The sequence below is a fragment of the Chrysemys picta genome, chromosome 6, assembly GCF_011386835.1.
Source record: "Chrysemys picta bellii isolate R12L10 chromosome 6, ASM1138683v2, whole genome shotgun sequence".
In the NCBI taxonomy this organism is placed as follows: Eukaryota; Metazoa; Chordata; order Testudines; family Emydidae; genus Chrysemys; species Chrysemys picta.
The window spans coordinates 13,710,677-13,728,010 of NC_088796.1; the positions used below are offsets into that span (position 1 = coordinate 13,710,677).

General features: G+C 42.9%; 1 protein-coding gene across 7 annotated transcripts in view; it reads right to left on the reverse strand.

Annotated features, from left to right (window-relative positions):
* The window catches only part of SKOR2 (SKI family transcriptional corepressor 2), a 46,557-nt gene that overhangs the window by 10,136 nt on the left and 19,087 nt on the right, over positions 1-17,334 (reverse strand). For 6 of the 7 annotated variants that reach the window (XR_010602086.1, XM_065598700.1, XM_065598697.1 and 3 more), the window contains exons 5-7: positions 8,109-8,174; positions 7,617-7,715; positions 1,183-1,250 (exon numbers count right to left, since the gene is read on the reverse strand). Coding sequence is in view for 6 of the 7 variants with exons in the window: in XM_065598700.1 (XP_065454772.1) it covers positions 1,183-1,250; positions 7,617-7,715; positions 8,109-8,174 (233 nt within the window). In the remaining variant the exon portion in view is untranslated. Of the gene's footprint in view, positions 1-304; positions 308-1,178; positions 1,251-7,616; positions 7,716-8,108; positions 8,175-17,334 lie in introns of all 7 variants that reach the window. The other variant, XM_065598702.1, reaches the window with a different exon arrangement.

A 17,334-nucleotide genomic window follows, 5' to 3' on the forward strand; every position in this document is an offset into this window, starting at 1 on the left:
GGAGAGGGCTGGGGCTGAGACACAATCGGAAAAGGCGGAGAGGCAGCCAATCAGGGCCAGGCTGGACCCTATAAAAGGGCTGCAGGGCCAGAGGCAGTGAGTCTCTCTCTAGCTGTGGAGAGAGAAGGACCTGGCTGCCTGGGAGCTCAGGGTACAGGGAATGGAGCAGGGCTGGGGAAAGACAAGAGGAGCTGGGGAGCTCCAGCCTGGCAAATCCCCAGGCTGTGGGCCTTGCTAAAGGTCAAAGCAGGTATTGGGGTTGCAGATGTGCAGCCTGGGGTTAGGCAGAGGCAGCTGGTCTGACCCCCTTGCCAATGATGAGTGGCCTTTACAGACTGCAGTTTGCCCCAGTGAGAGGGGGCTAGATGATGACTGGCAGTAGCCAATGAGGCAAGGCGGGGATAGAGGGGTGGGGGTTCCCCTGGGAGGGGAGACCCTGAGAGTGGGGGTACTGCTGGGGCAGAACTCCGAGGTAAAGGGGCATTGGGGTCTGGGAGGGACACAGGGCCTGAGGCAGGTGGGACACCGGCCAGCAGACGGCGCTCCGGAACTGGAGTTGAGCTAATTCCCAAGATGACCAGCAGGAACCCCTGCACTGGTGCCTCTTCGACACTGCTACAGGCCCCAATTCTGCAAACGCTTACACATTTGCTTAAATTTTACTCCCAAGAGTGGTCCCATTGAACTGAATGGAACTACTCAAGTCTTAAAGTGAAAAGCACTTGCCAGATTGGGACATTGATCTCCAGCTACTGCTACTAAATTATATACAGGTCTGACAAATGTTCCTGCCTGACTTCAATGGAAGTCTCGTGGCAAAGACCAGTCTCGTGGCAAAGACCAGTGTATTAGCTTACTGTTCATTAGACTGGTGTAGGGAAGTCCTCAGTTTCACTGAAGATGTACATCTCTCTGTTGAGTCAACCCATGGAAAGTAGTTCCTATTTAGCTGAACCTTGCAGACACACCTGCTGACCGTATCTCTAAGTAAATCTCCTGGTAATTAGACTTCAAACCAACGGAGAGAACTGCACACTCAAGCCTGACTATGTAGAAGTTAATATGGGCTCAGTAATAGTACACTTGTATTGCTTAAACAAAATTTGAGGAATATATTTATCGATGTAAATAAGAGAGTACAGGGATAGTTCCTAACATTTCCTGTAGAGAAGGACAACTTACAATTTGTAACTGCTGCACCATTTCCTCTCTGTAGGCCAGCTCCCGTTTCATCTGATCTTGAAAATTATCTGTGTGGGTTGGGGGAGAGAAAAAGAAAAAAAGAGTGGAGGTGCATGAATTAAAACCATCAACCTGTACCACAGAATTTGTAGAAATAAAGTCAAACCACCACTGAAGAATTTGTTAAACACGGCACAGTCCTTTGTCCAAAAATTATCTGCCTCCAGTGACGGACAGTCTTGTCAGAAGGTTCCTATCTGGGATAGAACAAGGGGGTGACTCCAGAAATGTTCTAGAGGATCAAGTTTAGTTGTTTCATCAAAGACTGAGTTTTCAAATGCTGGCAGCTAAGCTTAAGTGCTCAGTGTGGCGATTTAGTGTGCGGCAAGCTGAGGTGTGAATCTACTGTGCATTAGCCTGCTGTAGCACACTCTGACTTACTAAGACCACTACAGAACATTTAGTGCATGGCAGCTGGGTCCACTTAGTGCATGGCAGGTGTGACAGACCCAGACCAGTGGGGTACAGGAGTCTGGTAGAGGGCAAATATACTGGTCACTGGATGAGTCATTTTCTGTTCCCTGAGTGACCAGAGAAGGGGCTGCACTAGAGTAATCAGGAACCTGCTAGAACCAGTTAAGGCAGGCAGGCTAATTAGGACACCTGGAGCCAATTAAGAAGAAGCTGCTAGAATCAATTAAGGCAGGCTAATCAGGGCACCTGGGTTTTAAAAGGAGTTCACTTCAGTTTGTGGTGGGAGTGTGAGGAGCTGGGAGCAAGAGGCACAAGGAGCTGAGAGTGAGAGGGTGTGCTGCTGGAGGACTGAGGAGCACAAGCGTTATCAAACACCAGGAGGAAGGTCCTGTGGTGAGAATAAGGAAGGTGTTTGGAGGAGGCCATGGGGAAGTAGCCCAGGGAGTTGTAGCTGTCATGCAGCTGTTACAGGAGGCACTATAGACAGCTGCAGTCCACAGGGCCCTGGGCTGGAACCCGGAGTAGAGGGCGGGCCTGGGTTCCCCCCCAAACCTCCCAATTGACCTGGACTGTGGGTTCTTCCAGAGGGAAAGGTTTCTGGGCTGTTCCCCAACCCACATGGTGAATCTCTGAGGCAAGAAAATCCGCCAATAAGCGCAGGACCCACCAAGATAGAGGAGGAACTTTGTCACACAGGTTAGCGCTATAGATTCACACCCCAGGTATAGTAAGGCATTTGATACGGTCTCGCATGATATTCTTATCGATAAACTAGGCAAATACAATTTAGATGGGGCTACTATAAGGTGGGTGCATAACTGGCTGGATAACCGTACTCAGAGAGTTGTTATTAATGGTTCCCAATCCTGCTGGAAAGGTGTAACGAGTGGGGTACCGCAGGGGTCTGTTTTGGGACCGGCTCTGTTCAATATCTTCATCAACGACTTAGATATTGGCATAGAAAGTACGCTTATTAAGTTTGCGGATGATACCAAACTGGGAGGGATTGCAACTACTTTGGAGGACAGGGTCATAATTCAAAATGATCTGGACAAATTGGAGAAATGGTCTGAGTTAAACAGGATGAAGTTTAACAAAGACAAATGCAAAGTGCTCCACTTAGGAAGGAAAAATCAATTTCACACATACAGAATGGGAAAAGACTGTCTAGGAAGGAGTACGGCAGAAAGGGATCTAGGGGTTATAGTGGACCACAAGCTAAATATGAGTCAACAGTGTGATGCTGTTGCAAAAAAAGCAAACATGATTCTGGGATGTATTAAAAGGTGTGTTGTGAGCAAGACACGAGAAGTCATTTTTCTGCTCTATTCTGCTCTGGTTAGGCCTCTGCTGGAGTATTGTGTCCAGTTCTGGGCGCCGCATTTTAAAAAAGATGTGGAGAAATTGGAAAGGGTCCAAAGAAGAGCAACAAGAATGATTAAAGGTCTTGAGAACATGACCTATGAAGGAAGGCTGAAAGAATTGGGTTTGTTTAGTTTGGAAAAGAGAAGACTGAGAGGGGACATGATAGCAGTTTTCAGGTATCTAAAAGGGTGTCATAAGGAGGAGGGAGAGAACTTGTTCACCTTAGCCTCTAAGGATAGAACCAGAAACAATGGGTTTAAACTGCAGCAAGGGAGGTCTAGGTTGGACATTAGGAAAAAGTTCCTAACTGTCAGGGTGGTTAAACACTGGAACAAATTGCCTAGGGAGGTTGTGGAATCTCCGTCTCTGGAGATATTTAAGAGTAGGTTAGATAAATGTCTATCAGGGATGGTCTAAACAGTATTTGGTCCTGCCATGCGGGCAGGGGACTGGACTCGATGACCTCTCGAGGTCCCTTCCAGTCCTATAATCTATGAATCAGGTTGCCATGCTCTAAATCACTATATAGATAAGCCTTGAATCTTTATAAAGCCGGGCTGGATTCTGAAAGCCCAATCAGAAGACTCAGGAAACACAAGGAACTCTCTAAAATACAGTAACTGGAAGGGAGAGATCTTTGAGGAGACAGAACATGTCTTAGACAGCTGAGTTACAGTGCAAGCTGGCTTTCCTCTATTTGATTCTAAGATAAAGCAACAGCCTTTGGTTTCTTTCTTGATAACCATTTCACACTACAGGTCTTGGAGGAAAAGCTCACTAGGATAAAAGATTTTTTTTTTTGTTGGACTACGTGTCCCACTAATTTATAAGGGTGGAAAATAAGATTCTAGCTTGGACAAATACAATCTAAAATAAAGATCTTTATGAGAAGGGAAATACTTAGAAAGCAACAACATTGAAGGTGACCTGGGGCTGACACTGGACAACTGGATAGGAACTTTCTATACAGTGTGGTGAAAAACCAAACCTAATGCCATTTTAAGCTGGGAAGCAGAGGCATTGCCCTGGAGAATTTCGGTATAGCCCCATGTTATGGATACAAAAGCTCACTGGGGAAATGGATTTATAGTGGCAATGATAACATTCCACAATACCGAGGGGAACAGAGATGAATATTTAAATTAATGGAGATATCCTATCTCCTAGAACTGGAAGGGACCTTGAAAGGTCATTGAGTCTAGCCCCCTGCCTTCACTAGCAGGACCAAGTACTGATTTTGCCCCAGATCCCTAAGTGGCCCCCTCAAGGATTGAACTCACAACCCTGGGTTTAGCAGGCCAATGCTCAAACCACTGAGCTATCCCTCCCCCCTATAAAGAGGACCTGGTGGCACTGCCATCCAGAGCACTATTAATTCATACTATTAATTCATATGGTGCCCACAATTTGCTCAGTGCTGTACAGACATGCAAGCTGTGGGCCCCACCCTGACGGGTTTACAATCGGTTTGCCAGGCTATTGCAGTGCTGTCTTCCAAGTACGTGTGTTGGCTCACTGCCCTATGGCAGAGATGAATGCTTCCTTTTTTTTTTTAAATGACATTTGATTGCGAAGGTGCCGAACTGTTAGACTTGCAAACCAAAGGCCTCTTATCCATCGACGAGGTATAGAAGAGGCAACAGCAGCTTCAGCACTGTGAGGGGAGGTGCAAGATTCCCCAGAATTGCCCCCCCTCCCAGTATGCCTTCATCCCAGCCAGCTCTAGGGATGGGAGAGTAGGTTCACCTCCATAGCCCATTCAATCCTTTGTCTGACTTGCTCAAGATCACCCAGTGAGAGGATTGGTTCCCAGCTCTGTGCTCTTTCTTCAAACTCCGCTGCCCCCGAGGCATCAGGCTCTCAGAAAGAAGAGGTCCATTTTCCTTCTCGTGCTCATTTTCTGTACTTTTAATTCCTTGCCATTTTCAATTCAACTGCCTTTTAATAAGACCATCTGCAATCTACCATGAGATGTATCTATCTGGTCCTTTTGTGATGGCCCCAGCACAAGCTGTCAATATGGAGCAAACCTGGGACCTACAGAACCAAAACCCCCAAAATTCTAGCACTTGAGCTTAAAAAGCAGCTCCTTTTTCAGGTGTTGAACAACCTGTCAAGAGGGACGCAGTTAGCTAGGATGTTACACATGTTTTCTTTAGAAAGGCCTGTTCCCCCATTTTATTATAGATGTTGGGGAGAGGGGGTTGTTTGTTTGGTAAATCTAAATCTGTAAACGGGTTTTACAGTCACTTGCATCTAGTGTTTATAGCACAAGTACTTGTTTTCTATTTTAAACTAGAGTAAAATTGACCACTGCTTTGTGGTGTATTGAAACCACCTATTTTTCATGCTGGTGTGCACGGATGCCACTTCCTTGGTCAGCAGTACGCATTATTTTCTTTCATATGAATTGTATTTCATGTGGTTTAATTGCAGGGTTTATTTACATGGCAATGATGGAGTATTAATTTTACTGCAGAACAAAAGGATAAATGGGAGACCTGAGTGGCATGATTCCAAGATGCCATTTTTACAATCCCATGAATGTAAATGCTTTCAAGTACATAAATTGAAGTACGCCTCTACCCAGATATAACGCGACCCGATATAACACGAATTCGGATATAACGCGGTAAAGCAGTGCTCCGGGAGGGGCGGGGCTGCGAACTCTGGCGGATCAAAGCAAGTTCGATATAACGCGGTTTCACCTATAACGCGGTAAGATTTGTTTTGGCTCCCGAGGACGGCGTTATATCAGGGTAGAGGTGTACATGAATTACTTTAAAATCACCCAGCTCCAAGCCCAATGGCTGATTTTGTTCTACATATTGGGCCATCCTTATTTTATGGCATACATCACATAACTTCAGGATTTGCTTTGTATTAATTTATGAAGATGTACTAATCCTTTGATATCCAGGCTAAAGATGGGAGACATTCAGAGAGACCTTCCTTGCATTTCTTAGCTTTTCTATATTCTCCCTGATGTCATGCCTTTGGGGGGGCGGGGGAAGTAAGGGGTGTGTGTGTAAAATTCTACTCTATCTACTTAAAGGTGGGGAAAATACTTTTTGTTCTCCCCTTTCCCTTCTCTGTGATGTAAAGGCCTGTTCTTCTGTTTGTTTTTTAAACCTTGGGAATATCTGGCATATCGAGTCTTGTCTTCATTGATTTTGTGGAAGGACTATTTGCAAGACCAAAGAACCGGAATGCTTTGCAGCTGAAGAAATGGCATTGTTTAGAGCTTTTTGCCCAAGTAATCATCAGTGCCTTCAGTCAGATAAGTGATAACAAAAAACAAGCATCTGACTAAAATCCCTTCCCCTCCCAGCTGATTAAGTTTCAGCTTCTCGGTTTTTGTGATGTCCTACTCTCAATAATTCTCTGTCAATCCACAGAACCCTGCAGCAAAAGTGGCATAGACAAGACCTGATATTAAAGTTAAAAGCAAACAGACTTTAAAAGCAAAAATGCAACCAAACTTTCAGGCCTTCTTTAGACATCAGGAAGAAGCAGAAAAGGGCACCAATGGTTTAGTTTTTTCCTTTTCGGGACACCTTTAACGCTGAGCCTCACTCCTTCACTCTTCAGTGGAGCAAATGGCAGCAGAGGATTGGGTGCTTGAACAACTGCATGACAGTGACATCTCCTTATGCACAGTGGGCTGCACGTGAGAAGAGCTGAACTGCAGTACTGAGTGCTGTGCTGTGTGGCATAAGAAGCAGAGCTGCAGAGGCACCTTGGCTTGCCCAGCGCTATAGAATCATACAAATCAGAAACCGAAAAGGCCTATTATGTCGTCTAATCTGACCCTGGCCAGTGCCGGATTTTCCCTTGCAGCTTATTTTCCACTCCTTCAATCAGTCTATTTTGAAAAACCTCAAGCAACTGGTCTTTCACTATAGGGGAGACAATTCCATATTGGTTTTATGACGTTCCTCATAATCCTTTGTTCGTATGGCATAGTCCATCACCTCTTAATGGCCCAGATCCTCAACAATGGCCAAAGAACACGCAACCCACTTCAGGATGGAAAACGTAGAAGTGGCCTTTGCCTGCCCCAAATTTAGGCTGGGCCAGTCCCCCTCCATCACTTAGAAAAGCCTGAAGGCCACTGGCTACCAAGGCCTCATGGGGTTGATGCAACAGATGGGCTTTACAGGGTATAGTGAAGCCCCAACCATTCCCTTTTGGCCAGCTGCAGGGACAACAGATATGGCATAGGCCCTAATGCTGTAGGTTCCCCCTCCAATGGAGTGCCACTACTTATGCTGGCTTTATGGTCAGAATACAATAGTGGGGCAGGTCTTGGTGGACCCCTCATGTTTTGAACAGGGAGAGGAAAGTTACCAAAGCCAGTGTGACAAAATTCTTGTTTATACTTATCCAAAAATATACATCTCACTTTAAGTTTATGCCTGAAGGGCCTGACCTACTGCCATTGAAATCTATGGTAGAATTCCCATTGACTTCAGTGGGGCCAGCTCAGGCATCTAGTGACAAACACACCTATGAACATCACTCCTATACTTTTATAAATTGATAATAAATAACAATGACATTCTACAAACAGTGAAAACAGAAATATGTCTTACTGAATACTGGGAAAGAAGCGTTTCCTTTCAACACTTGGAATTCCTGTTCTAATCTCCTCCGTAAATCTATTTGTTCAAACAAAACCTTCTGAAGTTCTTCTAACAAAGAGAAAAGAAGAGCTGTTTTACTAATTTGTATAAATAACTCTTGAGCAAACTGCTATGTGTGGCAATTCATTATTATAAGAAAATATCTTAGTAGTTTAAAAAAAACATTGTATAGATCTAGGATAGATTTTGTGCAGAAATCCATGAATATAAATCAATGTAATATATTATTTTAAAGTATTGTATTACAGTGTCATGTATTGATTGATATGTATGCATTAATCTCAATTATATCCACCCAAAGGTCCATATATTATTCATATGCTACTTGTCAAGCTTAAAATATGGTGCTGAACAAAAATACTTCCCTCTTATCCTTATATTCTATTAAAACCAAGAACATTTTAATAATATCAAAGCTGGGGGGGAGGAGGGGGTGGTTACCTTTCCCCATGTTTTCTACATCCTTCTTCAGTGAATGAGGTGAATTGGTTTCTTGTGTGTGTTCACCTTAATAAAGAAAGAAAAAAAGTTATTGATTTGTATACGTTGCTTCTTATCGGATATCCTTCTTACATCCTCTTTGAAAGTCTGGACAGAAGGTTTCAGCATTCAGAGCTCACTCTTGCAGTCTAGGACAAACCATCATTGATATCAAAGGGAGTTCTGCCTTTGCAAAGACAGCAGAATCGGGCCCTTATCATAATCACCAGACTTCTGATGTCATATCTTCTATGATCTTAAGTGTTATCATAGATGTCCAAGGCTTCAGAAATGCTCTGTACAAAATGTCATTGCTTAGAAGTACTTTTTATAAACAGAATTTATCACCATGCTGTTTAGCGTACACTAGCTCCTAATTTCAGATGGTAACTTCTTGGCATACGTGCTCCTCGAAGGTCAAAGCAGGTGCATAGGTGAGCTAAGTGAGTGCGGGGATAGCATTCCTTCCCCAACTCAGTGGCAGGGTGGGGCTCAGATGGATGTGCAGACCATGCTGCTGCTAAGGTTTAAGGACAGGAAATGTGATAAATGGAGGGGGGAATAGTTATTGATTTACATCAATAAGAGAGAAAGCAATGTCCAAATCTTGCTGTCCTTCCTCCAAGACATATCAAAGTCCCAAACCGTCCTCTCTCCCCCGATAGCTACAGAAATTACATCCATTCCTTGACTATGTCACCTCCCTCTTCTCTGGCCTCCCTGCTATCCACATCACCCATCTCCTACTCATCCAAGATGTGGTCATGAACATTAATTTCTTCCCCAGATATGCCCACGTCAACCCGCTCCCCAACTATGCACGGCTCAACTGGCTCCCCGTTCTCTACATCAAATTGAAACTTTTTGTCCTCCCTGTCAAGGCCCTGCATAATTCTGTCTCACCCTACATCTTGAATCTGGTCTCTTACTGCGTCACCTCTGCACTGTCACAGATACCAACCTCAATGCCTCTCTCATTCACTTCGCCCGCAAACATCACCCTACCTTCTTCCACCCCACTCCCTATGCACAGAACGCCCAAGCTACCGCCTGCTCTTCATTCACATCCCTCCTGAAGATTGACTGAATCTATGATGCCCACAAAAAAAGTGACCCAATAGAGGGGCAGGACATTATTTGGATTTATTTTGCCCATCACAAAGGTGTGTCCATTGGCAGAACCCTTTCCTGCTCCTACTGGCTAGAAACAGGCCAATTCTATGGACGAAACTCCCTTGGAAGCAGCCTTTTTGCGTACACGAGGACTCTGATATTAGGCCCTAATTTATAGCATGGACTTGATAAATCTGAGCAGACATGGTACATTTGAAGCATACTGGATAATTGGCCTTTGTTAATAAACTTGTATAAATAGGAATCCCTTTCTTTTGTTTAATAAAAAGATTTTGTTTTTAAAAGAGATTAATCTGGGAGTCCGTATTTAGAATGCTTTAATGTAATAAATACTTTAAAATGAATATGGGAATACAACGGATTGAATACTCTTTCTGGAATTAACTGGCAGAGTATTAAATTAGCACAAGATTTGAGGTTTGTGCGGGGCGGGGGAGGGGGGGACATGCATTCCCACTGGCAATGCTAATTACTGGGTTTTAGATTATATGCTCTTCAGAAGAGGGACTGTGTCCTCTTTCGTGTTTCAAAGGGGCCTAGTACATTCTGGGGGTCAGCACAATCTAAATTACACAGAACAGTCTCATCTGTTTAGGAAACATTTCTATTTTCATCACTGTCATTGGCTTAGGAGCATGTTTTCCATTCCCTTTTGTAGTATTGGTATTTAGCTCTTTGCAAGCACTGGGCAGGCCAGATTCTGCAAAACTGCTGTGTGAAGAACTTGCTTTGACTTTAATGACAGTTCCAAGAGCAGAGGGCTTGAAGGACTGTGGACGTGGGAGTTAGACAGCTAGGCACTTCTGAAAATCCCACTAGGCGCCTATCTACATTTTCAGGTGCCTAAATACCTTTACAAATCTGGACCGCAGGAACCTAACTGAAAGTCAATGGGGTTTAGGCTCCTAAGTGTCCAAAATGCATTTGAAAAAGAACGTAGGTGCTTTTTAAAATTTTACCCCATGGCTTTCTTGGCTACCTTAAATATATCATACACTTCAGTGCAGGGACGGCATCTCTAGCAGCTCTGTAGGGTGAGAGATTCATGATGCTAAATAAATACTAAGTAACAGGGAAAGCAGAATAACTTTCATTTGTGAAGAGAGAGAAAAATCAGTCATAAGGATTCGGTGAAACAAGTCTCACACAGCTTGTGTTAGAAGATATGGTAGAGCAGATGTTCCCAAGCTTTGTTTTTTTGGTTGTGCTTCACCTTCTCCATGGGAGTCACATAACAGGCCCACCCCCAGCCCAAGTTCCACCCATCCGGCTCACGCCTTTGGCGTCATCAGGACCCAGCTGGCTCCATCCCTGGAGGAGCTCCTGGAAGCAGAGCAGATCGGGGCTCCTCACCCTCCCTTCTCCCTGCCCCAGAGCCTCTCACTCCAGGAGGCTCCAGATGGTTTAAAATACATAGGGTGCGGCCAGCCAGGCCAGGCCAGGCCAAAGCAGCAGCAGGGACAGTGAAGAGAGTCCCCAGAGGGCAGGATGGGGAGAGCAATAGGCTGGTGCAGAAGTGCACCCCCCTGATGGCTGGGGCTTCCCTGCACGATCTCCCCAATGCCGCCCTGCCCTGGACATCTGGACAGCATCAGCCCTGCACCTCACCTCGCTCCCCCTGATAGCCTCATTGCAACTAGCCACCTAGAGGGACATGCCCCATGGCTTGAAAACCAATGCACTAGAGGACTCAGGTAATTTCTGACTCTAATTTCTATTATTCTCCATGAATTTAAATCTGTTTGATACACTGTTTTAGGTTTGTACATAATGGCCAACATTTTCTTAAGAAGAGCGGGATCTTTTAAAAGCACCTAAGTCACCTAGGAGAAAGTCCCACTGAGTTGAAGTTGACATCAATGAACAGGTGACCTAGGAGTAAATGTCCCATTAAAGTCAACTTCAGCTCCATGGGACTTTTGCTCCTAGGTCATTTAGATGCTTTTGAAAATCTCACTCATTTGAGTATGGATTTAAGAGCCTAACTTTAGGCTTCTATTTTTGAAAATTCGGACCTGGGCTTATTATTGTAGCATCTAAGGCCCCAGTCCTGCAGTGAGTCTGCCCTAAGGAATCCAATTTCAAGACTGGGTTCTAAGTAAATAAAACATGCTGTATTTACTATATGGAGCAGGACTCCTGATGTCTACCTGCTTGAAATCTGTGAAAAAGCCAGATAGTTAAAATAATTTCCGGGAACCGAGACTATGTTAAATACACAAAGGTCTTAAATTTTAAGCAGAAAGCTAGTTACACAACTAGACAGGAGGCTAGATGATATAGAGACATTAATGTCTGCCTCCTTCAGTCCCCCGGAGTGAAATCTGGTTTACATCATACTGTAAATGAAATCATTTTGATGTTCCACACTTAGAACCTAATGGATACTTGCCCACATTGTAAAAGATGTGGTATAATTGGCAATCTCTGCTTAACAGAGATCTAGAACTGAATGGGCTATTGCAGAGCAGGTAATTGGCAGAACTTCAGGGGGTGTTTGCAAAGCACCTTACCACATTTGGCTGACTCTAGGCAATACATTCAGATTTAGCAGAACTGCATTTCGACAAATTGAAAAATAGGGATAAAGACAGGCTCAAATTCTGGCTCACTGTGCAGTTATGCACACCAGAAACACAGCACACAAGCCAATGCAGAGGGGGATGCCCCAATTCCGTCTCTCTCAAAACACACAGAGAGCCTGATCTGGAGAGCCTATACTACAGAAGACATGAAGAAGCACAGTCAATGGTGACAACTGCAACATACTGGGAGAAATCTCCCCTCCAGATTCCTGCCCAGGACATTGGAACAACCAAAAAAGAATGACCCCAGAGATTCCATCTCACATTATTTAAAAAAAAAAACACCACTGAGCCCCATGCATGGTGGGATAGGAATTTGGGAGTTTAGCCTGGCCTGTATGATTGCAGTAGAGATCTGATTAATATAGTTTATAACAGTGATTCTCAAACTTTTGTACTGGTGACCCCTTTCAAATAGCAAGCCTCTCAGTGTGACCCCCCTTATAAATTAAAAACACTTTTTAATATATTTAACAATGTTATAAATGCTGGATGTAAAGCGGGGTTTGGGGTGGAGGCTGACAGCTCGCGACCCCCCATGTAATAACCTCACGACCCCCTGAGGGGTCCCGACCCCCAGTTTGAGAATCCCTGGTTTATATACTGGTTGCCATTAAAATGTCAGCACATTTTCCCCAGATCTAGACTAGCAGATAACTGCGATATCGCAGATACTACTATGTGGTAATCATTTGAAATGATGACTTTTTAATAAATACTCCTGTTCTTTATTGTTTGTACAGGTGCTACTCTCATGCAAGTCGCTGCCTTGAAGGACTTGAAATCTAAACAGACAAAGGGTGGGAGAAAAGACATATTAGCCTCATTATACAGATGGGGAACTGAGTCAAAGAGAGTTTAAGTGACTTGCCCAAGAACACACAGCAAGCGTATGGCAGAGCCAGGCATTTTCAAGTCCAGTCTCTTGACCACATGTCCATCATTCTTTTGTTTTGCACTTTGCAAGTAGACTTGGTGCTTTGATGTGCTCCCAGCACTAAAGGTCTCAATGCAGCAAAACTCTTCAAGGGGTTATGACAGTTTCAAGGGGCCTTACCCACATAATATAAACACAGGTATTATTCCTATATTCTTGCTCGTTTTCCCATAGTCTGTTTTCCCTCCTTTCTATCAAATTTAATCAGTTTCTCCTTTTTTGTATGTATGTTAAAATTTGCTACATTTTATTTGGTTATTTCAATTCAAGGTAAAACCTTTAAAACCCTTTCTAGGAATGAAAAAATAATGCAAATCTCACATATTGGACTAGATTTGGATCTCAGGTACACCTATAAAAATAAGTAACTTCACTGAAATCAGTGGAGTTTCACTAGATTTACTTGGCTATAACTGAGATCATATTGATGAACAAAACTGCCATTGGAAAAATAGTTTATATGGAACTACTGGATTGACTACATTTATAGGGAATTTACAGGCCAAATTCTGCTCTCGGTTATGCAATTCTGGAGAAACTCCATGGAAGTCAAAGTCATTTTGATGTAACTTTTGGTAATAGAGAAGGTGTAAATTTTCTGGATTACATACTTTGAGTGTATTTCTAGGTGTATATACCTTGCTTCTTGTAGTTTTCTCTTGAATTTTTTATAATTTTTTTTAAAAATGTGGTTACTTCATATAGAGAGTTATCAAACTAAAATGTAAACATTTTGGCATAAGGTACTATTTAATTATCTTCTGGAAAGACAACTTTTTCCCCTCTTGAATTTTCATTAACTCAGAGATTTGAGACAGAAAATGTGGAAAATAAATTATTTTAAAAATATAAGAAGAACCAAACCATGCTCCCATTGAAATTAGTGGCAGATCTGCTATTGTTTATGACTGAAGCAGAATGGGACCCCAACATTTTGGAAGATATTAATTTGTTGCCCAATTCTTCAAAATGTACTGTTTTAGCCAACAGACCAATTCAGCAGACACCTGTGCACATAAGTAGTCCCACTGAATTTAGGTGAAGAAAGTTATTCATGTGCTTAAGTGTTTGCCAAAAAGAATCTTCAAAAAGGGTTATTCTTAAAAATATGAGCAGTACAGCACTAAATAAATCACTACACAACATGCAAGTTGCCAACTATTTAGAAAAATCCTGAATGTTGTTGTGTAATTGGGAATGTGTTTTCATTATGAGCTAGTTTTAAAGTAAAACTGGAAGGTCCCCTCTTACATGTATTCTGAAGATTTACTGTGAAACATTTACTGTTTACTTCCAGAAATCAATGCACACTTACAAACAGTATGTGTGAAAATCATGGTATATGAAACATATTCAACATGTACCTTTTTAACATCTGTTCTATCTTCTACATTTATTATAAAAGCTCATTTATGCCTATATATTTATATAGATATAGTTACTTTGGGGCTAGCATTTTCATTATAAGCTCAGTTTATATAATAGGATTGTAAAAATTCATTCTGGGGTGATGTGAAATATACAAGATCTCTCTGTCCAGAAAAAGTGTTTAACCAAAATAAATAAATAAAAATAAAAAACATTAGGCTTTTAAAAAACACATTAAAATAAGAGAAAATACAAATTGGATGATCAGTTTATACTTCTTTTGGGAAAAAGTCTGGGTGCTTGTATAACTCAGAATAACTTTTTTTAGTTACTAACATTTTGTTAAAAGAGAACAGAATTGTTGACAGTAGCAGTTATTTTGTTACAGAAGTATTAAATGAGCGGGTGAAAGAGAAGTTAAAAAATTAAGGAATATAGCAGAATTGAGACAGGGTAGGATACAAATTATATTAAGCATGTATATTGTTGTTATACAAGTTACAGCCATGATTTCTTTTCTTAATCGGTCCATCTCATTGGGTCCGTCTTTCCTCAAAGAGTTCCGGTAATCTTTTTTAAACTGTTATTCTGAGGAAAACATTACCATAGTATGATGTCTGCACCACAGCTACAGCAGGTAAACACAGTCCTTCAAGCTTTTCGTTCTCTACAACCACAGAAACTGTGCCCTTAAGTATCCTGCAATTCCCCCATTTCAAAGGAAGTCACAGATGGCTGTCAGATTCATGGGAGAGTTCAATCCTCTGACATCCTAACACAGAAATGGAATAGTGCTAGGGAAAGTTCTTCCCCACTTGCTTGGTTAAACTTTAAAAGGACAGTCTAAGGTCCTTGGCTCTCTGACTGAAAGCTGCATATCAGAATGGAGGAAAGGGCACATGGCATGATGGGTACCTCCTTCAGCCTCAACAAACAGAGATCTTGGGAGTAGAGAAGCTTCCTATCAGGCAGAGAAAGGCATTTTTGTAACTCCCCAACCCTTACCCTTGTGGGAGGCTGAGGGTGGGATGGGAGAAGCAAGAGATTTAAAGGTGACCTGAAAAGGAGTTTTCTTTAATAATAGAGCATATGATGTGTGTGTGTGTGTGTGTGTGTGTGTGTGTGTGTGTGTGTTTGTTTTTGATGTACAAAGAGGGCCCAAACCTTCTTAAAAAGGTTTCCCCCCCCCCCCTACTTGTTTTTTATCTTAAAAAAAAATCTAGGAATGTTAAGACTGGTCTCCCCTGTTTCTCCTGAGGTACTTCCCTAGGGGGCTCGGCATCCATTGTGTACTCTCACTCCTTAATTGAAAGGGAGGAGGTGTTGAATATTTAACAGGATTCCTTTCTCTTAAATATTAATTAAAAGCTAAATAGATGTCTAAAAAAAATCTAACAACAACAAAAAAACCCAACAATTTTAATCAGTATAAGGAAAAATCCCTTCCCCTCTTTATAGCACAGCTATCACCCTGCAGGGCCTTTCCTACACACAAGCATATGCCTGTCAAACTAAAGGTGTGTTTTAAAACCAAAGTAGTTAAACTGGTGCAAACCCTTGGGTAGACACTTATTTTAGATTTAAAAGTGGCCGGTTTTGCTTTCGCTTAATCCTGTAAGAAAGCAGAGTAAGGCCACGTCTACACTATTGGAAATATAGCAGTATAGCTACAGCACTGTAGTTTTGCTGGTATAATCCTGTAGTGTAGATGCAGACTACAGCGATGGATGGGGTTTTGCCATCACTGTAGGAACTCCACCTCTCTGAGCAATGGGAACATTCTTCCATGGACCTAGCTGTATCTACACAGGGGCCTTGGTCAGCATAGCTAAATTGCTCAGGAGAGTGCGTTTTTCAGACCCCTGAACCCCAAGGCTATAAGCTTTAAGTGTAGACCAGGCCTAAGCTAAACTGAAATAGGCCACTGTTAATTGGAAATAAGAGTGTCTATAGAGGGTGTAGCGGGGCAGGCTCTGCTTCTGCCTCTTTGCACAAGAGAAACTGGCTCAGACTCTACTGGTAGTGTATCCGCCGTGCTCCACCAACACCATTACAGGCCCATGCAACAGGGCTATTTACAATATCCTCTGTACTTTAGACCCTCTCCTCAGAACCTGAGAAGGGTAGAGTTCTCCCTTCCCTCAGGCCTGTGTGGGACTAGGCTCAGCTAGCCCCGTTCCTTCCTTCCTGTGTCTCTTTTGGGGGGGGGGGGGCTGGTGGGCCCTTTATCTCAGCCAGCCTGATCATCTAATTACCTCAGTCAGCTATCTCCAGGGAGCTAATTGGTGTCCAAATGATCAGCGTGCAGGCTCACCTGTTCACTTCCTGCACTCTGTCACAGAGGGGTTAGCGCGAATTTAACTACATCAGTTTATAAACACAGGGGTAAACAGGTGCAAGTTGGTGTGCAGACAAGGTCTTGGCTCTTGTGATGTCAACATTTCACTAGCACTCCAGTCGCCAGAGTAGCAAAGGCCTGAATTTCTAATTTAAAGAAACCATTAAAAAATTAAAAGAAAAATAAAAAGCCCACATTTCAGAGCATCTTCCCACCCAGTAAAGAAAGAAAAGGGACACAAACCCATGATTTTTTCTCCCTTTGTGTGTCACCTTAAATGCTTTTCACTTCTATACAGCAATCCATTAGAGGCTGTTCAAATGCTGTGTAAAAAATAACTAAATAAGTTTCACACTGCCCCTGCTATACTGATGGGGAAAGTTAGTACAGAAAGACTAAGGGCTGGTCTACACTGAAAAGTTACATTGGCATAGCTAAGTCTCTCAGGGGGTGTGAAAAATCCATCCCCCAGAGCGAGGTAGTTAAGCCGACCTAAGTCCCCACGTAGACAGTGTTGGATCGAGGGAAGAATTCTTCCATCAACCTAGCTACCTCTCGGGGATTGTGGATTACCTATGTGGACACAAACCCTGTGCCACTGTAGTGTTTCAAGTGTAGACAAGCTTGCAGGTAAACCAACCTAACCCCTGGTGTAATCTGCCTCTCAGGGAAGTGGATTACCTACAGCAAAGGGAGAGCCTCTCCCATCACAGTAGTGAAGTTTTAAATGTAGATATGGCCTAATTGATTTGGACACAGTCACACAGCAAGCCTGTGTCAGGCGCAGGAATATAGCCCATATTTTCTGACTCAGTCCTACGCTTT